At 42.5% G+C, this 21,573-nt stretch overlaps 1 protein-coding gene across 12 annotated transcripts in view; it reads right to left on the minus strand.

Moving 5' to 3' along the window:
- The window catches only part of NEXN (nexilin F-actin binding protein), a 48,908-nt gene that overhangs the window by 14,287 nt on the left and 13,048 nt on the right, over nucleotides 1–21,573 (minus strand). For 5 of the 12 annotated variants that reach the window (XM_056532636.1, XM_056532631.1, XM_056532632.1 and 2 more), the window contains exons 2-10: nucleotides 17,969–18,050; nucleotides 14,947–15,138; nucleotides 11,786–11,864; nucleotides 8,978–9,126; nucleotides 6,525–6,566; nucleotides 5,853–6,050; nucleotides 5,456–5,635; nucleotides 3,286–3,474; nucleotides 58–252 (exon numbers count right to left, since the gene is read on the minus strand). In XM_056532636.1, coding sequence (XP_056388611.1) covers nucleotides 58–252; nucleotides 3,286–3,474; nucleotides 5,456–5,635; nucleotides 5,853–6,050; nucleotides 6,525–6,566; nucleotides 8,978–9,126; nucleotides 11,786–11,864; nucleotides 14,947–15,138; nucleotides 17,969–17,995 — 1,251 coding nt within the window. In that variant the 5' untranslated portion in view covers nucleotides 17,996–18,050. The remainder of the gene's footprint in view (nucleotides 1–57; nucleotides 253–3,285; nucleotides 3,475–5,455; nucleotides 5,636–5,852; nucleotides 6,051–6,524; nucleotides 6,567–8,977; nucleotides 9,127–11,785; nucleotides 11,865–14,946; nucleotides 15,139–17,968; nucleotides 18,051–21,573) is intronic. The other 7 variants (XM_056532639.1, XM_056532641.1, XM_056532638.1 and 4 more) reach the window with 4 other exon arrangements.

Below are 21,573 nucleotides of genomic sequence, written 5' to 3' on the forward strand. Positions count from 1 at the left end.
CTATGCTTTAATATAATAAACCCGAATACTATGTGTCATTAATGGGCAATAACCTACCATGTTTTTCCTAGCTTCGGCAAACTGCCTCCTCTCCTCCTCCAGCCTCCTCCTCGCCTCCTCCTCTGCTCTCCTGTGCTCTGCTTCTCGCCTCTGTTTTTCCAGTTCTTCAAAGCTTAGTTTCAGTTTTCCAGGGCTATTGTGTTCTCTTTGGAGTTCTGATCTGTAGGCATCCTCGTCTTCATCATTGGAAGCCTGTATTGTGATAATAATGATGATATTAGAACATCTATGCGCGCGTATCAGGCCCCCGGGAAACCCTCATTCCATGTGTAAGCGCAGCACTTCTAAGGTAAAAATATTGGTTATTTTAGTAAATTTTCGATATACAGTAAGTTGTAAACGGTCACCATCATTCATTTATATAGCACTCACATATGCTGTAGTATTGTACACAGGGTGTATTAACTCACAAGGGTCACTGTACAGAGTAGACCAGTGTTTCCCAACCAGGGTGCCTCCAGCTGTTGCAAAACTACAACTCCCAGCATCCAGGCATGCTGAGAGTTGTAGTTTTGCAACAGCTGGAGGCACATTAGTTGGAAAACCATTAGGAAACCCATGCAAACACAGGAAAAACATGCCTAGTCGCAGTTGACCTCAATGCATAGGGGACCGATGTACACTGCTCAAAAAAATAAAGGGGACACTTAAACAACACAATGTAACTCCAAGTCAATGACACTTCTGTGAAATCACACTGTCCACTCAGGAAGAACACTGATTGACAATCAATTTCACATGCTGTTGTGCAAATGGAACAGACAACAGGTGGAAATTATAGGCAATTAGCAAGACATCCCCAATAAAGGTGGTGCTTTCAATCTAGTGGTAGCATGAGACGGAGTCTACAACCCACACAAGTGGCTCAGGTAGTGCAGCTCATCCAGGATGGCACATCAATATGAGCTGTGGCAAGAAGGTTTGCTGTGTCTGTCAGCGTAGTGTTCAGAGCATGGGGGCACTATCAGGAGACAGGCCAGTACATCATGAGATGTAGAAACGGCCATAGGAGGGCAACAACCCAGCAGCAGGACCACTACCTCCGCCTTTGTGCAAGGAGGAGCACTGCCAGAGCCCTGTAAAATGACCTCCAGCAGGCCACAAATGTGGATGTGTCCACTCAAACGGTCAGACACAGACTCCATGAGGGCCCGACATCCACAGGTGGGGTTGTGCTTACAGCCCAACACCGTGCAGAACATTAGCCAGAGAACACCAAGATTGGCAAAATCGCCACTGGCGCCCTGTGCTCTTCACAGATGAAAGCAGGTTCACACTGAGCACATGTGATAGAGTCTGGAGACGCCGTGGAAAACATTCTGCTGCCTGCAACATCCTCCAGCATGACCGGTTTGGCGGTGGGTCAGTAATGGTGTGGGGGAGGGGGGTTGCCCAGCCCTCCATGTGCTTGCCAGAGGTAGCCTGACTGCCATTAGGTACCGAGATGAGATACTCAGACCCCTTGTGAGACAATATGCTGGTGTGGTTGGCCCTGGGTTCCTTCTAATGCAAGAAAATGCTAGACCTCATGTGATTGGAGTGTGTCAGCAGTTCCTGCAAGAGGAAGGCATTGATACTATGGACTGGCCCACCCATTCCCCAGACCTGAATCCGATTGAGCACTTCTGGGGCATCATGTCTAGATCCATCCATCAACGCCACGTTGCACCACAGACTGTCCAGGAGTTGGCGGATGCTTTAGTCCAGGTCTGGGAGGACATCCCTCAGGAGACCATCCGCCACCTCATCAGGAGCATGCCCAGGCGTTGTAGGGAGGTCATACGGGCACGTGGAGGCCACACACACTACTGAGCCTCATTGTGACTTGTTTTAAGGACATTACATAAAGTTGGATCAGTCTGTAGTGGGGTTTTCCACTTTGATTTTGAGTGTGACTCCATATCCAGACCTCCATGGGTTGATAAATTTGATTTCCATTGAAAATTTTTGTGTGATTTTGTTGTCAGCGCATTCAACTATGTAAAGAGGAAAGTATTTCATACGATTAGTTCATTCAGATCTAGGATGTGTTTTCTTAGTGTTCCCTTTATTTTTTTGAACAGTGTATAATATACAGGAGCCAGGACTCTCATCACTATTCTGACAGGGGCTATACAACTACGGGTACAGCTCATGCTGGGCAGGAACCATACATTGTATACCTCCTGCCCAGCAAGAATATACAGTACACAAGCGATCTGTACAGGTCGCTGCTTTTTCTTTTTTTTTTTTTTTAAATAAAGTAACCCCTTGCTGAGCTGAGCATTATGTGCTGGCCCAGCAAGGAGAGAGTTAAGTAGTGCTACTGTGCAGCGCAGCTTAGCTCTTTGGTCATCATACAGTAAACCATTTGAAGCTGAAGTTGGTTCTTATTTAGCCACCTTTCTTATTCACTAAAGTAGTTTTTTTATTTGAGCATTTTCATATAAATAACTATTACTGAAACTTTTCCACAATTTATTCATCTGCAGTAAACCTGTTTTTATATATATATATATATATATATATATATATATATATACATAAATGTTATGTAGAAACAATCATATTCAGGAAAATAAATTCTTTTTTTTTTGTGTGTGTGTGAGAAAAACAACAATAGTAAACAATGCATTTGTAAACCATGCCTGCTACATCAGCAAAAATAGATTAAAAAAAAGGCATACCTAAGAATCGATACATTATTCTCTAATAATAGCCTATGCTGCACTGTATAAGCAAAACATTATTTCCTGAAATGCTTCCTTAAGCACAGTAATTAAAAAAAAATGTTTTTTATTTCAAACTGGTGATCACATGGCCCAGTATTAAAACACATAGGTGCAGCTGTGCTGGAATAAAACAAATGGCTTGACTATTGATGATGAGTTTGCATGATATAGGAAAAAAAAACACGTACTGGTCATGTGACGCAGAGTTGGGAGAGAACTAGCGAAGGGCGCACTTACACTTCTGGTAATTGATCGGGGTCCGAGTACTCAGACCTGCACTGATCAAAAAATTTTGAAGCCTCTATGACATATGAAAAGTTATGACATTGCCCTTTCAAGTTTATTTTTACGAATTTATATTTTAACATATTAGTGAAATAAAATTTTATTCAATCTTTAGCTAAAGACAATTTGATTTGGATAGCAATCCCTTCCTCCTTAGAAGAAAAAAGGTAATTCATGCAGAATGGGGGTGAACAAAATGCAAGGAAACGTTCTCCAAACACTACACTACCATGCTCTTTCTTGCTTCAGCAAATGCTCTTTTCTCTTCTTCTATCCTCCTCCTGGCCTCCTCCTCTGCTCTCATCCTCTCCTCCTCTTTTCTCTGTTTCTCTAACTCCTCAAAACTCAACTTGAGTTTGCCGGGACGGAATTCTTCTTTGTGTACATAAAGGTTCTTGTCATCTTCATCATCATTGACCTTTAGAAAATAGATGCTAAAAAGTTACATTTCTTCAAATCTCGAAAGACAATTTGGGTTAGGTGACTCCTTTACATGCGCCATTCATACAGATACAGTTACCTGTAGTTGACATTACTAGGATTAAAATTTAAGGAATGGAGTGATATTAGGTTTATGGAAGGGAAGGTTTGTGGTGAGGAGTGCTGGTAATACAAGTAGGGGTTCCCCTAGTAATCTGTAAAACTACATAAGGGTCTCCATTTTGGAATGAGATCCTTTCCCCCTTTTTTTTTTTTACTAAGTTGTTCCATTAGGGAATGCTACATAGACTTTTGGAGAAAACCATTGACCTTGCTGTAAGATTGAGGTTTTGCAAGACATCCTATGAAGTGGCAGTGTGTTCAACATATGGTTTTCTGTGATTTAGCTACAGATTACACAACTGAAGTATATAAGTGTAAATATGGAGATGGCTACCAACCACCCTAGATATGGTGGGAACCAAGTGCTGTGTGTAATGATCGCACCTTGGCCAGGCTTTGCATGCTGTGCTCTGGTCCGTTAGGTCTTTCAGGCCCGGGTCAATCAGGAGCTGAGGAGGGGCTCTTGATTTCAGCTTTGTTCTGGTTTTAGTCCTTTTGGTTTCAATTCAGATTTGTTACTTTGTTTTAGCCATGGCTTTATAGTTCTTACCAGTTTGTTTAGCTTTTAGCCTAGTCCTTCTTGTCTTGTGATCTGTCTGTGCATGGTCAGTTTAATCCTGTTTAGTTTGCATCTGTATCTGTAACCTATATCTTGACTCATATTCAGACCTGTTTGTTTTGTACACCGCAATGGTATAGGTCCTGATCCAACGATTCTTGCTTTGCCCCTTTACCTGGTGTTGTTTTACTGTCTTTAGTCTTTTGTGATCCATAACCTGTGTATCCTGATCTGCATAGAATCCTGACTTCTATTTACACTTGTTTGTGTTTTTTACTCCACCACAGTATATGTCCCCATCCATTGCTTCTCTTGCTTTGCCCCTAGCCAGATGTGTGTTTCTGTGTTTAGTCTTGTGACATCCTGTTCCAGTGTATCCAGATATGTATAGTGTTCTGTGTTTAGCTACCTGTCCACTCACCCTTAATTACTGGTAAACCTATATCCCCTGGTATCCTGTATTGTCATTTCTTTCTTACCTGCCATATATTGCTTTGGTCCTGAGGCTGTTGTCAGCACGATATATACCTGCCGCTATATCTTCCTGATACCTGTTTATTACTACTTTGTGATCCTTCTATTATATATTATCCTGGTTCCCTCTCTGATATAGCTGGTTACCACTTCATACCTGTTTTCCCTGACCTTTGTACAGTTCTCTTTATTGTTATGACTTGTGTCGCCCTTGCAATTTAGTCCAGCGGAGGGACCGGCGCCCAGTTGTCCCTCTACTTTAAAGGGCAGTTACACAAGTAGACAGGTAAACTGGTTCTGGGTGAGCTCAGGGCTGCACTATTCCCTGCCCTATGTGACACTATGACTTGGCTTTAAATTATGTCAAGGTTGGGATGTTTTACCAAAATGCCAGAAAAAATATCTGGCCCAATAATCACAGCTGCTTAGATATCAATTATATTTAATTCCAAGAGTCTTTATAAAGATGTAGACATGTGAATAAAAGTAGAAAATCTCTGAAGTGTACTTTCAAAGATAAGAACCTTCAGGTTCAGATAAAGACAAAGACTAGACTGATGGGTGACTAAAGAGATTTTGGTTCTCTGATGACTTTGGGAATTAAAAATTGGGAGAGAAAAAGGGGGAAAACACCAAATATGATGACTTCTCAAAGGGCCAATCAATACATGAGAAAAATCTTGACCTGGTGCCCAACACCTCGCAACAATTGAAAGATTAAACAGAAACGGGAAGATCAAATTAAAAGTGATTCATGCCAGTTTCTTTTGGTGGTCATTAGGTGTGGGGGAGGACAAGGAAGTACAGAATGAATGGCAATTACCAAATGTTGCCTGGCTTCCTCAAAGGCTTGCCTCTCTGCCTCTAACCGATGACGGGCCTCCTCCTCCGTGAGCTTCTTCTGTTGCTCTTGCCTTTGTTTTTCTATCTCTTCGAAGGTTAATTTTAGTTTTCCAGGAGTCACTTGCTCCTTGCTCTTCTTGTCCTGAGTCTCTGTTTCATCCTTAGAAAATAAGATGCGTAGGCAGATTGGATATATAATTATTAATATAATCATCTAAAATTTGGTCATGTGCCAATCTTCTCAACCGGACACGACACAAGTACAACCTGAAATATTTCTCAGCAAAAATCAGATTAGTTCTAAAATGTAGCCATACTTCTATCCAAGGATCAGTAGATATGAGGGACACCCAAAAATGCCAGCACCGGGACATTACCATAGCAGTGGAACGTCTCTTAGCTTCTCGGAATGACTTCCTATGCTCGTCGTATCTTCTTTTTTTTTCTTCTTCGTTTCTTATTCTTTCGTGTTCTTCCCTTTCTTTTTCCAGATCTTCGAAGTTAACGTTTATCTTCCCCGGAGTCCTGACTGGCTTTATAGTTGTGATGGTTACCTCTACTTCCTCTATTCCTTCCTGTTCAAAACAGACACTCTCCTTTGGTTAGTTGAGATTCTGTTGACTACATATTGCGAAAAAGAAGCCTGTGTGCCAAGACTCCAGAAACTATTTCTAAGAAAGAAGAAGGTAAGTTGGCATTGAAGCAGTGATCTCCAAACTGTGGCCCTCTAGCTGTTGCAAAACTACAACTCTCAGCATGCTCGGACAGCCAACGGCTGTCCGAGCATGCTAGGAGTTGTAGTTTTGGAACAGCCGGAAGCACACTAGTTGGGAAACACTGGTTTAGAAGTAAACTGCTCTTCAGTGTAGACTTGGACACAATAAAAACCTTAGTAAAGTAGAAAAAAAAAAATTACCAGTTCTGGAAAACAGGCGCTTTCCACGTTGCATCAAGTGAGTATTAGTAAAAAATGATGATAGAAAAGACAGAAAGGAAGAAAAAAAAAAGTAGGAAGGAAAGGAATTTTAGTTAAATAAATTTCTCATTACCTCCATTTCCGAGTCACTTCCATCACAGTTAATGTCCTCAATCTATTAAATGAGAATTTTTATATTGTCAAGCCGTTTGCCTTTCAAACTTTTTTTTTTTTTTAAAGAAGACGCTGACGTTTTTGTTCCTCAAGAATCAATGTTTTGTTTTTCTCATAACCCGATGAACAGGAGAGAAAAAAATGGTTAACTAAAAATTCTAATTGTGCCCAGATCTTGAAGATAAAATTTTGCTGGTGCCTAAAAAAGGAAAAGGTTATGTAGTCCCTACAAGTGTTTCAGAACTAGGATGGCTCCTCTGAGTCCTTCTAAGATTAACACAGTACACAATGTACAAATGCTTTCTCACAGACTATGTTGTGAATATGAAGATTTGCGTACTCCCGTTTCGTTCTGTTGATAGGTTGGGGTCTAAACACTCAAACCGATCAAAACTGTTAAAGCGTACCTGTCATATCACAGAAAAATAAATGATACTTCTATATGTTACTCACTAGGTCATGCGGATGCTTTACATGTATTTTTATGTGTCTAGCTTCTGTATTTGGCTAACAAATCCCTCTGTTCTGCTGCTCACTCATTCCGACATCCACTGCTCAGGAAGGGGTGTGTCGGAGGCACTGAGCCCGCCCTAACTCACCATACATTCCCTTCCTCCCTGAGTCTGCTGTGCTGGGTCTCTTCATCCAATTACTGCAGGCTGCTCTGTAACCCCCTCCTCTCTGTTTTCATGGCTGCAGTCTGATAGGACAGGAGTGAGCACAGAGAAATGCTAGTCCTGCTCTCACTTCCTGGACTTTGTCCCAGCCTGTGCTTCAGCTGGGACAAATATGATGATGCTGTAGAATGTCCATCCGGAAATGTTTTTTACTGTGTGAACATAGCTTAATGATGGACTACTGCAGTGTTTCCTAATCACGGTGCCTCCAGTTGTTGCAAAACTACAATTCCCAGCATGCTGGGAGTTTTAGTTTTGCAACAGCTGGGTGCACCTTGGTTGGGAAACATTGCAACAGCAATGCAGTCCTCATGGTCCTAGCACCGCCCACAGGATCTCCAGGAGAAATGCCGTCCAGAGATTCCGAAGTGTAAACCCAGCCGAAAAAGTCCCACAAGGCTTTAACGAGGTACTGTCATTGTTGAAAATGTTTGATATATTGCAGGACTCATTATAATATGCCATTTCACATTAGGGGTCGCATGTCTTTTAGCCAGACAGACTTGTCTAGATTTTGCAACATCCTGGATATGGGCCGTAAAGCGTGCCGGTATTCAGTATAGGTGATCGCTGCAGTATCATGTAGAGTGTATGCGCGGGCACGTACTGCCTGTGAACGAGTACAGGGAGCGCGCGCACACAGGCACAAAACACTCACAGGCCCTACTGGAGTTTTTGTCTAAACCTCCCCCTCCCCTGCTGCCTCCAGGACACGCACCAAGGTTAGTTTCATAGTAATTCAGCCCCTGCAGAGCAGTGAGCGAGGCCTTACCTTTCATGCTATTAGGCGCGGAGGAGTCTGCAGCTCTGTCTGCTATGTGCTGTCTGCCCCTTGTGCTGCAGCTCATAGAGCTCTGTACTAGAGGGCTGCATTGGGATTGTGCCCCTCCTATGTCTCCTCACCCTGCCATCACCGCCCTTGCCATTTTGTGGAGCCCAGGTAGCCTGCCATGGAGGAGGTTGACTGCACCTGTACTGATCGTGCTGCAGCCCCTGCCTCGGCTGGGTCTGTAAGTGTCTGCATCTCAGCAATCCTCCCAGCCAGGGCCTCTGCACATGGTGCTAAGTGCACAGCAGAGCATTGCACCCTAGTGTCTTCCACAACCCTAGGGTGCAATGCATTGCAGTCTGCTCATACCCCCACCTGTATAAGAATTTACATACACATAGGGGGGGGGGGCTGCAGAGCATTGTACCCTAGGGTCTTTCATAGACACTGGGGTGCAATGCTCTTCAGTCTGCACATTTGTGTATGTACATTCCTATACAGGTGGGGGTATGTGCAGAGCATTGCATCCTAGTCTGTACTACTGACAAGGGTGCAATGCCCTGGACATACCCATACCTGTATAGGAATGTACATACACCCAGAAAGGAAAGGGTTACAGAGTAGAGAGGAGTGATTGGCTGACTGCCCAGGCTCCCTCCTGAGACTTCGAGCAGATGAGTCATCACTGTGAAGGAGACAGATAGACACGCCCCCTCCAGCCAGCAAGATGAAAAAGTAACTCAGCAGCAGACAAAGCTTTTTTCTCTGGATATATATATATTTTTGCACTATGACAGGTACGCTTTATTTGGTACTCTGTGCTATTTCTCCATCTTTACTGACAGAGAGTTTACTAGAGAAGAAGCCGAACCATGGATAATACAACCATGGATAATACAAAAAGGTGAGTATTAGGTCGTGTGTGGTCACCAAGACATAACTTTCACCAGAGGTTTGCACACTCACTTCTACAGCTTTCTTGGCCAGCTCACGCTGAATCTTCTTCTTCTCCTTCAAGTCCTGCTCGAGCCTCCGTTTCCTCTCCTCTTCCATCCGTCTTCTCTCCTCATCTTGTCTTTGTTTTTCCATTTCCGCAAACTTTCCTTTAACTGTTCCTATAAGACCAAATAAGGTCCATGTATGAGTAAGTATGTCGTACAAATTTTTAGCATTTAATGACCTAACTTTATTTGCTGAAAGCATAATACCTCTTTAAAGGAGTACTCCAATGTCAGGTGTAAAAAAAATAAAAATGCAGCAGGAGCATATAATATTGCTTACCTGTCTGGGGCAGATCTCAAACTACAAAAAAATCCATTTGTTTTGGTGGATCTTAGTCCTGTACTTCCTGGTTGAGCAGTTGCTCAGTACTACAATTCCCAGAAGGCATAGCTTTCCCTCAGCTCTAATCATAGTTCCCCCACCTTACCTATTTCACTCTTCACACTAATCCTGTTAGTTCCCCGCTCATTTCCAAGCAGACTATTGCACAATCAGTGAGGTTGCAGCACCTGCTATATTCAATACCTGTCTGCTCCTCTGTCTGTGGCAGCAGGGTGTAACCACACCTCATTCTTCCCTAAATGTCCTATAAAAGATGTATATGACAGGGAGAAATGTGATATTGCTGTAGGGGCTAGTCTGAGGTGATGACATCACTTGGGAGGGGGGGGGAGGTAGAGCTCAGAGACCAGATCCAGCCACTACTTTTGAGACAGCAGATGATGATATCAGAGAGGGAGGAGCCTGGGAAGCTAAGCTGCTGTGACAACACCACACTGACAATGAGAAGGGTACACAACTTCTTGTCAGAAGAGAGGAAGGAGGCGGGAGCTGCTGAGACAATATCACCCTTACATTGAGAGGACTAGACAACTTCCTGACAAGAGAGACAGGAGGGAGCCAGGGAGCTGCTGAGACAACACCACATGGACAATGAGAAGCATATACAACTTCCTGTTGGGACATAGGGAGGAGTCAGGGTGCTGCTAAGACAACACTACACTGACAATAAGAGGACTACACAACTTCCTGTTGGGGTTAATCAGGCAAAAACATGCTGAAGCCAGTACAATTTGTGATAACACTATATTAGTAAGTTGTATCGTGAGCGTTAGTCTTATTTGAAACAATTTTCTGATACTAAAATAACCTATGTACAGTTATCACTAAAGGTTTTCTCTGCTTTGGACAATCCTTCCTTATAACAGGGGATTCCTAATGACGGCTGCAATTTGTGAGGAAACCTGGCAGGAAGTCTTCAGCTTCTCTGCAGCGCCACCACAGGGAAAATAAAGCATTACACACTGTCCATTCATATCAATTGTGTGTGTAATGCAGGACAGGTCAGGTCCTTAAGAGAGAAAGACCCTCTTTATAAGCACTTCTGCCATGAGATGAGGATCCTGAATAGAGAGCATATATATAGAGTATATAGGGAGTATATATAGAGAGCATATAGGGAGTATATATAGAGAGCATATAGGGAGTATATATAGAGCATATAGGGAGTATATATAGAGAGTATATATAGAGAGCATATAGGGAGTATATATAGAGAGCATATAGGGAGTATATATAGGGAGTATATATAGAGAGAATATAGGGAGTATATATAGGGAGTATATATAGAGAGCATATAGGGAGTATATATAGGGAGTATATATAGAGAGAATATAGGGAGTATATATAGGGAGTATATATAGAGAGCATATAGGGAGTATATATAGGGAGTATATATAGAGAGCATATAGGGAGTATATATAGAGATTATGTAAGGAGTATATATAGAGCATATAGGGAGTATATATAGAGAGTATATGTAGAGAGCATATAGGGAGTATATATAGAGAGCATATAGGGAGTATATATAGAGAGAATATAGGGAGTATATATAGGGAGTATATATAGAGAGCATATAGGGAGTATATATAGGGAGTATATATAGAGAGAATATAGGGAGTATATATAGAGAGTATATAGGGAGTATATATAGAGAGCATATAGGGAGTATATATAGAGAGTATATAGGGAGTATATATAGAGAGCATATAGGGAGTATATATAGAGAGCATATAGGGAGTATATATAGAGATTATGTAAGGAGTATATATAGAGAGTATATATATATATATATATATATATATATAAAAAACAATGAGTTTCCTAAACATGAGAACCCCTTTAGGGTCCTTTTACACACACAGGATCTGCTGCATATTTTCTGCTGCTGATTTTGCTACCCATTGCCTTCGATATATGCAGCAGATTCTTTACGTGTGAACAGACCCCTAATGCTTGGAATGATTTTACCATAGGATATTATATCTATATAAAAACATGAGTTGTAATACAGCTATTGGTTCCAAAATCTAAAAACCTAATCCAGTTTTTGGAACACTGCTAATGCTTCCAAATTTTTTATTTATTTTTTGCTTTTTGGTGATAAATGCAACATTCATATATTAAGTTTTCGAGTTTCTGTGAAAAACACATGTTGGGCAATGTTAATGCAGAATATGTTGCGCATTACGGATGATTTTGCACAGTAAAAAAATGTTTGTATTGTTGGTAATATTTTTTTTCATAGTTGCCCCCCTCCTGACAAGGGGGTCCATTTATTAAAGTACCCTGAATGATCATTGTATATGTATTGTCTGTTTTTCCATGTGTAATTTCAAAAAGTGACCACTAGGGGACACTGATGTTGCATTTGTAGCTGTTGCAAAAAAAAAAAAAAAAAATCAGACATGCATTGACATTGATTTATCTCACCAGTGAGCTTTGGGACGTATCCTTTTTCCACCTGTTTTGGTTGTTCATCTTCTTCGTCAGAAGCTAGTAACTCTTTCATCTGGTGATATAGGACAGTAACTATTTAGCTGTAATGCATAGTATAATACACAGACATACACACGTGCCCCCTGCACCTTTCTGAAAATTTTATCAGGGATTTTTTTTAATAATACAAATTTAATACATTATCATATAATGATAGAACAAACAGGCTGTAATTCACATGAACGACCACAGTAAAGCAGAGTTTCCCAACCAGGGTGCCTCCAGCTGCTGCAAAACTACAACTCCCAGCATGTCTGGACAGAGAGTATCAGATGAAATAAGATGAGTCAGAGCCTTTCACAAAAATCAAACCTCACGGGGCTGAAAATGTTTTTATAGAAACATGTAGCTTTTATTGAATACAACTAAAAAATTAAATATCCAAACAAGTCCTCTAAATTGGCAGATTACTTCCAGATAACCTACACTAGGCCAAAAGATGACACAATATGCGTGGATTATAAGGCAAAACACTCCGTGGGTGTGCAAACAAGCCACATAAATCAGGAATAAAATACATTGAGAAAATAAGCAACTGAAACTCCTATGTAATCCCTGTTATTTCAAATCTTCATATCCCAACATGTTTCACCCCCTTAACAATAGCAGGGTTCATCAGAGGACCTAAACATGCATCAAAGATATTAAAACTACCATTGCAGATAACATGGCATAGTTAGGTAAGGATTTAGATACTATACATATTAGTGGTAAGTACCATTGTATATGTCACATTAATGGACAAGACATAATACTAACACCCCACCAACACCGTGCCGGAGAGGTCTTCATGAACAACATCATTGTAAGGAAGGACATATCTATACGTCACATTTATGGACAAGACATAACACATCACCATCCCTGAGAGAATTGCATAAAGAATGACACTTGGCATATGTAACACTCTGTGGTTAGTGTATTTATTTTAAAGGGGTACTCCACTGCCCCAGCGTCCAAAATATTTTGTTCCGAACGCTGGGTGCGGGCTACGGGGGTTGTGACATCATGCACAAGCCCCCTAGTGACGTCACGCCACGTCCCCTCAATGCAAGTCTATGGGAGGCTGCCACGCCCCCTCCCATAGACTTGCATTGAGGGGGCGTGGTGTGACGTCACTAGGGGGCTTGTGCATGACGTGACGACTTCCATAGCCGGCACCCAGCGTTCGGGACAAAATGTTCTGGACGCTGGGGCAGTGGAGTACCCCTTTAAAGGGGTACTCCACTGCCCCAGCTTTCGGAACATTTAGTTCTGAAAGCTGGGTGCGGGGTAGTGATGTCATGGACACGCCCCCTCAATGAAAGTCTATGGGAGGAAGCGTACGGCCCCTCCCATACACTTGAATTGAGGGGGCATGGCCGTGATGTCACGACCCCGCAGCCCGCACCCAGCTTTTGTAACTAAATGTTCTGGATGCTGGGGCAGTGGAGTACCTCTTTAAGAATGTGTGCTGCCATAGGCCTGACTAAGCTCATGTACCCCCATAATCTATATTTGCCTACCCCTTATTATCAAGACCACACCTTTTCCTGTTTACATAGGATGGGGTTGGTATTAAACTCCTCCTCTTCCTCTTTAGGTACCATCTTCCCTCCTTATGCTCCACCCTTTCATGTTTGCACATTTATCATGGATACAGAGTGTCTATTATTATAATATTTTGTTGCGTTGCGGAGAAGATCAACCAGCTGCCACCCCCTGACAAAGTGCTACCCTACTCCTGGGCCTAATTAAAGGGGTACTCCCGTGGAAAACTTTTTTTTTATTTTTAAATCAACAGGTGCCAGAAAGTTAAACAGATTTGTAAATTACTTCTATTAAAAAATCTTAATCCTTCCAGTAATTTTTTGGGGCTGTATACTACAGAGGAAATTCATTTTTTTATTTCTCTTCTGTCACAACCACAGTGCTCTCTGCTGTCCATTTTTAGGAACTGTCCAGAGTAGGAGAAAATCCCCATAGCAAACATATGTTGCTCTGGACAGTTCCTAAAATGGACAGCAGAGAGCACTGTGGTCGTGACAGAAGAGAAATCCAAAAAGAAAAGCATTTCCTCTTGTAGTATACAGCCCCTAAAAAGTACTGGAAGGATTAAGATTTTTTTTTTAATAGAAGTAATTTACAAATCTGTTTTAACTTTCTGGCACCAGTTGATTTAAAAAAAAAAGAAAAAGTTTTCCACGGGAGTACCCCTTTAAAGATACTATATTGATTGGAAGGCTTACACTCAAGACCATAAGTCACTTGACATATGTAACACTCTGTAGTTATACCGTATTTATATTGTAGGCCTGACTAAACTCATGAACCCCTGTAATCTAAATTGCCCACCCCTTCATTTCAAGACCATACCTTTTCCTGTCTAACACCAACCCCTTCCTATGTCAACTCCTCCCCTTCCTCTTTTGGTACCACCTTTCCATCTTAAAGGGGTACTCCTGTGAAAAACTTTTTTTTTTTTTTTTTTAATCAACTGGTGCCAGAAAGTTAAACAGATTTGCAAATCACTTCTATTAAAAAATCTTAATCCTTCCAGTACTTTTTAGGGGCTGTATACTAAAGAGAAATAAAAAAAAAAGAAATGCATTTCCTGTGATGTCCTGACCACAGTGCTCTCTGCTGACCTCTGCTGTCCAGTTTAGGAACTGTCCAGAGAAGCATTTGTTTGCTATGGGGATTTTCTTCTTCTCTGGACAGTTCCTAAAATGGACAGCAGAGAGCACTGTGGTCAGGGCATCACAGGAAATGCATTTCTTTTTTTGATTTCTCTTTAGTATACAGCCCCTAAAAAGTACTGGAAGGATTAAGATTTTTTTTTTTTTTTTATAGAAGTGATTTACAAATCTATTTAACTTTCTGGCACCAGTTGATTTAAAAAAAAAAAAAAAAAATTCCACGGGAGTACCCCTTTAATGCTCCACCCTTTCCTTGTAAACATGGATATAGAGTATTTCTTAGTGTATTTTGTTGGGTTATCCAAAAGATCAGCATGTCCCCAGCTGCCGCCCCCTGACAAAATGCCGCCCTAGGCCTTGGCCAAGATACAGGGTTTGTTGTAAGACCATAAGTAAATCCGCAGCAGCACAGAGAACCTCTTGCTTGCGCTTGTTCCAGATCCTCTCCCTATTGTACTGCTCTTTCCTCCGCTGTTTCTCGTCCGTGCTTCTCCTCTGGCTCCGCTCCTCTCTGGCTTTCTGCATGGCTTCAAACTTATTCATTACATCTCCCTGGCCAAGTTTGGGGATGTAGGTTTTTTGGACAGGTTTAGATGTAGAAAGCAGAATCTTGAAGATGAGAAAAACAGGAAAGGAAACATGACAGATATGGAGGAAGAATAATAGAAGAAAAGAGTAAGGACAGAAAGCGATCCGCATTTTCCAGAGTATGGTATTGTTATTATATCATTTAATAGGGTTTTAAAGGGGAACTATACCTAAGGCAGTGTTTTCCAAGCCGTGTGTGTCTCCAGCTATTGCAAAACTACAACTTCCAGCATGCCCGGACAGCGGGACATTTATAGGACATTTAGGGAGAATGAGCTGTCATTAAAGGAGTACTCCGCTGCTCAGAGTTTGGAACGCTGGAGCCAGCGGCGGGAGCTTGTGACGTCATAGCCCACACCCCTCATGATGTCACGCCCCACACCCCTCAATGCAAGTCTATGGGAGGGGGCGTGACAGCTGTCACGCCCCCTCCCATAGACTTGCATTGAGGGGTGTGGGGCGTGACATCATGAGGGGGCGGGGCTATGATGTTTCAAGCTCCCGGCTCCAGCATTCGGAACAGTGTGTTCCAAACGCTGAGCAGCGGAGTACCCCTTTAAAGCATACTGCCTTGTGCTGAATAATGCTGCAGGCAGAGGAGCAGGCAGAGTGGAGAACACTGACCTAAAGTCTCTCTTGTTGAGTTACAAGTTACCCGTTGTTCTCTGTTATCAGCTTTTTCAGATTGGAGAGATGGTAACTGCAGTGCTCTTAAAGTGGTACTCTGGCGCTAAGACATCTTATCCCCGATCGTGGTGGTCCCGCCGCTGGGGACCCCCGTGATCTTGCACACAGCACCTCGTTAGAATCAGTCCCCGGAGCGTGTTCGCTCCGGGTCTGATTACTGGCGATCACGGGGGCCGGAGCGTTGTGACGTCACGGCCCCACCCCCGTGTGACATCACACTCCACCCACCCAATGCAACCCTATGGGAGGGAACTGTCACACCCCCTCCCATAGGTTTGCATTGAGGGGGCGGAGTGTGATGTCACGATGCTCCGGCCCCCGTGATCGACAGTAATTAGACCCGGAGCGAATGTGCTCCGGGGACTGATTGTAATGGGGTGCGGTGTGGAAGATCACGGGGGTTCCCAGCGGTGGGACCCCCGCGATCAGGCATCTTATCCCCTTTAACCAGGATGACTAATGAGCACGTGCACACTACAGAAAAGAGAGATTCTGTGTAATGAAAGTGCCTGTTGAATGTCCATGTGGACATTAAAGGGGAACTCCAGTACATTATATCCACTGGATAGGGGATAAGTGTCTGATCATGGGGGTTTGACTGCTGGTACCCCAACATTCCCCCTTCAGACCATTCCCCTCTCCACAGACAGCTGTTGTTCACATGGCCGAAAATGTGCCGAATGTCCACCCGGAAAACAGAGGCAGACATTTTGCACATTTAAATATTCAGGTGGGTTCTAGGAATCCACAGAAGGAATAAACACGTCTATTCTTTCTGCAAACACTGCAATCTGGAAATTTCCCCATGTGCAGAATGCAGCAAAGTCCAATTGAAATTAAAAGGACTCTGCTTCAGGGGAAATTCTAAGAGAAATATTCCTGCGGGATTCCACTCGGAAATTCTGTGAACATGGTCTTAGGGCTCTCGCCCCTTGTCAGTACTTCACATGGTGCTGGGTGGCTGTAGACTGTGAATTCTTATTGGGCATCAATGGCCTATAAGTCTCCACACACCTTTATAACACTCCCATTAAGGATTAAAGGGGTACCCTGGAAATTTTTTTTTTTTTTTAAATCAACTGGGGCCAGAAAGTTAAACAGATTTGTAAATTACTTCTATTTTAAAATCTTAATCCTTCCAGTACTTATCAGCTGCTGTATGTTCCACAGGAAGTTCTTTTATTTTTGAATTTCCTTTCTGCCTGACCACAGTGCTCTCTGCTGACACCTCTGTCCATTTTAAGAACTGTCCAGTGTAGGAGCAAATCCCCATAGCAAACCTATCCTGCTCTGGACAAATCCTAAAATAGACAGAGGTGTTAACAGAGAGCACTGTGGTCAGACAGAAAGGAAATTGAAAAAGAAAATAACTTCCTGTGGAACATACAGCAGCTGATAAGTACTGGAAGGATTAAGATTTTTAACTAGAAGTACTTTACAAATCTGCTTAACTTTCTGGCTCCAGTTGATTTAAAAAAAAAATAATAATTAAATGGGCGTACCCCTTTAAGCATTACCCCTCCAGTCCAACAACACAGGTCTCTCTACAGCCAGCATCCTGCTCTGATATATCATATAAAAAATTAAGCTATCATAAAAATCCCATCTACACCAAAATTGTACTAATAAAAACTACAGATCACAGCGCAAAAAAAAGCCCTTATACAGCCGGGTATAAAGAAAAAATAAAAAAGTTTAGAATAGGGAAATTATGTCAAATAAAATAAAAGCTATGTACACATGGGTGTCATTGTAACCATATTGACCCACAGAATAAAGAAAATGTATCATTTTTATCGTAAAAAGGTAACCCCACAAAAGTTGCAAAATTAAGGCAGGATTTTTCAATTTCTTCCCACAAATTATATATATATATTTTTTTGTTGTTTCGCTGAACATTTTATGGTAAAATGAAAGGCGTCATTGCAAAGTACAATTGGTTTTGCAAAAAATAAGCCCCATATGGGCCTGTGGGTGGAATAATAAAAAAAGTTATGACTTAAAATGCGAGTAGGAAAAGAAATGCAAAATTTAAAATTGGCCACAAGGGGTTAAAGTAGCATATTGAAAATCATGATACCAGTTCTTACAGTATAACAATGGGTCCCATAAACACACAAGTACACGTCATGCACTATTACACAGTCATTTGTAATGTACCTACCTCAGTCTTTTGGGCCACGTCATTCATGATTATTTTCCCTTCCCTGAGGTTCCCCCGTAAGTCAGATATTTAAATTTTAAACCTAAAATTGAAAATTTACATTAATTTTCTTCATATAGACAACCATTAGGAGTAAGGAGTCCTCAAACCATATTTTCTAAACTAACTAAATTACCTAACTACTCCTAACACCCCTCCTGCCCCTCTGTATCATACCTTTGCCCTTAATCACATTGTGTGACCTCCCGGCAAGAGAAATTGGGCGTTCCCCAGCAGGCGTGACGTCACTGAAGCCTGTGAGAGCTGGGCCTCACCGTGCCCCACATGCATTTCCTCAGTTTGGTCTACTGCCAGGCCGGGAAAAGACCAAACTAACTGTTTGACTTGTGCAGGGTACAGAACAGAGCCACCTAGTGGCTGTTTTTTCAATCACATTAAAAACATAAAGGATGAGAATTTTAACAGCAAGTTAATAGCAAAGTGTCTTATAATTACACTCATGGCCGTAAATGATGGCACCCCTGAAATTTTTCTAGGAAGTATTTCTCACAGAAAAGGATTGCAGTAACACATGTTTTGCTATACACATGTTTATTCCCTTTGTGTGTATTGGAACTAAACCAAAAAATGGAGAAAAAAAGCAAATTGGACATAATATCACCAAACTCCAAAAAAGGTCTGGAGAAAAGTATTGGCACCCCTTCAAAATTGTGGGAAAATAAGATTGTTTCAAATATGTGTGGGCATTGTGTGTCAGAAAGAGGAGAAGAGAACTGTCTGAGGACTCAAGAACCAAAATTGTGGAAAAATATCAACAATCTCAAGGTTACAAGTCCATCTCCAGAGATCTAGATTTACCTTTGTCCACAGTGCGCAACATTATCAAGAAATTTGCAACCCATGGCACTGTAGCTAAATCCTTCTGGGAAAATGTCTTGTGGACAGATGAGACCAAGATACATGAGGCCTTCAAAGAAAAGAACACAGTACCTACTGAGGATTACCAACGGATTTTGGGTCGCACTGTATAGCCCAGTGTCAGAAAGCTGGGTTTGCGTCCGAGATCTTGGGTCTTCCAGCAGGACAATGACCCCAAACATATGTCAAAAAGCCCCCAGAAATGGATGGCAACAAAGCGCTGGAGAATTCTGAAGTGGCAGCAATGAGTCCAGATCTAAATCCCATTGATCACCTGTGGAGAGATCTTAAAATTGTGTTGGGAAAAGTCGCCTTCCAATAAGAGAGACCGGGAGCAGTTTGTAAAGGAAGAGTGGTCCAACATTCCGGCTGAGAGGTGTAAGAAGCTTATTGATGGTTATAGGAAGTGACTGATTTCAGTTATTTTTTCCAAAGGGTGTGCAACCAAATATTAAGTTAAGGGTGCCAATAATTGTGTCCAGCCCATTTTTGGAGTTTGGTGACATTATGTCCAATTAGATTTTTTTTCCTCCCTTTTTTGGTTTAGTTCCAATACACACAAAGGGGATAAACATGTGTAAAGCAAAACATGTGTTTCTGCAATCTAGGGATCGACCGATTATCGGTTTGGCCGATATTATAAGCCGATAATCACGATTTTGGGCATTATCGGTATCGGCAATTATCTTGCCGATAAGCTGATAATGCCCCGCACCACGGCCGCCCCGACCCGCCGCACTGCACTGCGACCGCCCCCCCGAACCCCCGCACCGCCCCGGCTCCATTGCCTCCCCCAACCCCTGTTTTATTATTACCTGTTCCCGGGGCCCACGCTACTTCTGGCTCCTGCTGCGTCCTGCGTTACGCTGTGCGCAATGACGAGTGACGTACGCGACGTGACGTCACCGTCAGTGCGCACAGAGACAGCTCAGGAGGACGCCACCGGAGCCAGATGTAGAGTGGACCCCGGGCCCAGGTAATTATAAAACCGGGGATGGGGGAGGCAATGGGGCCAGGGCGGTGCGACGCGGCGGTAGGGGGTGCGGGAGCGGTGGTGATAGGACTCAGGACCCCCGGACAGGCAGGGGGAGAGTAGCGGGTGGCGGCGGCAGTCTATGGCACCACAAAAGCCACTGCAGTGCATTGATTTAAAGCGGCCGCTTTAAATCAATGATCTGCAGCGGTGTCGCAGGGGGATAAATAGCCGATAACTTATACCGAAATATCGGTATAAGTTATCGGCTATCGGCCCTAACCTCCACAGATTATCGGTATCGGCAGTAAAAGAACGATATCGGTCAATCCCTACTGCAATCCTTTTCGGTGATAAATACTTCATTTTCTAGAATAATTTCAGGGGTACCAACATTTACGGCCTTGACTGTACATAAGGAACAATATATTAAAAGTTTGGTGACAGGTACCCTTTAAGTTCATGAACAGTATAAATACATGGAGAGAAAAAGGTCCCATAGCAAAGGTTAAAATAGGCCTCTTATTAGGGTGTATGATTTTGCCCCCTAAAAGAAAGGTGTATATTTTCCTTGGCTTTCCATGACCCATTGGTCTGTACTGCCCTCCATTAATTTGGTGACAATGCAGTTCCCCGGAGATAGATCTGTGCAGTTTTTTTTACCAATAGAAAAAGAAATAGGGACAACTAAGACAAGGGCCCCATAGCAGTCACATGGTCTGCTGCTATGCTATGTACGCCGTGTAATTTCACTTATGTAAAGGTATAACATGACTCCTGACACTAATAGCTATTACACTGTGTCAGCGGTTTTATGCACTCAAGCTAAGCAACGGATCCACTTTAAAGGGGTACTCCGATGTCCAGTTCAGAAACCACCAAAAATCTATTTGTGTTGTGCATCTGTAATCCTCTCCTATACCATGTCAGAAACACTACTTGCTTTGCACTAAAATTCCCAGAATGAATTGCTTTTCCTCATCATGGCTGTCTTCTGGTTCCCCACCAAGGGCTGCTGCAGAACATTGCTCTACAGAGGAAATCAGTCTGCAGCACCTGCTGTATTCACTCCTTGTCTGCTCCTCTGCCTGTGACATTGTTCAGCACAAGGCAGCACGCTGATATCACACCCAATTTTCCCTAAATGCCCCAATAAACATGTATATGTGTATGTGACAGGAAGATAGTGATATAGGCTGAAGGGACTGGTCAGGGGTGGTGGCATCACTCAGGGGGCAGGGCTAAAGCCAGATCCAGCCACGCCTTCTGAGACAGCAGAGGACAATGAATTGTCTCAAAAGAGAGGCAGGAGTCAAGGAGCTGGAGACAACACCACATTGACCATGAGAGGACTACACAACCTTCTTTTTGGAGAGAGGAAGGAGTCTGAGAGGACCTGAAACAACACCACACTGACAAAAAAGAGGACTACACAACTTCTTGTCAGTGGCGAATTAAGCAAAAAAACATGCTGCCCCCAGAACAATTTGTGATAACACTATATCAGTAAATTATATGAGGTGAGTTATTTTAAAAACAACTTTATAGTATCGGAACACCCCTTTAAGCACAGAAGCATCATTTTCTAGAATAGTACTGATGGGAATTCATGGAGTGTCTGGTATCTGACATTCCATTATTCTTTTTGAAGCCCTGCACTTGGCGGCTCGTGTTCATAAAGAGATAGGAATGAAAATAGTAATGAGGCACCGTA

Source organism: Hyla sarda, chromosome 7 (assembly GCF_029499605.1).
Source record: "Hyla sarda isolate aHylSar1 chromosome 7, aHylSar1.hap1, whole genome shotgun sequence".
Lineage (NCBI taxonomy): Eukaryota > Metazoa > Chordata > Amphibia > Anura > Hylidae > Hyla > Hyla sarda.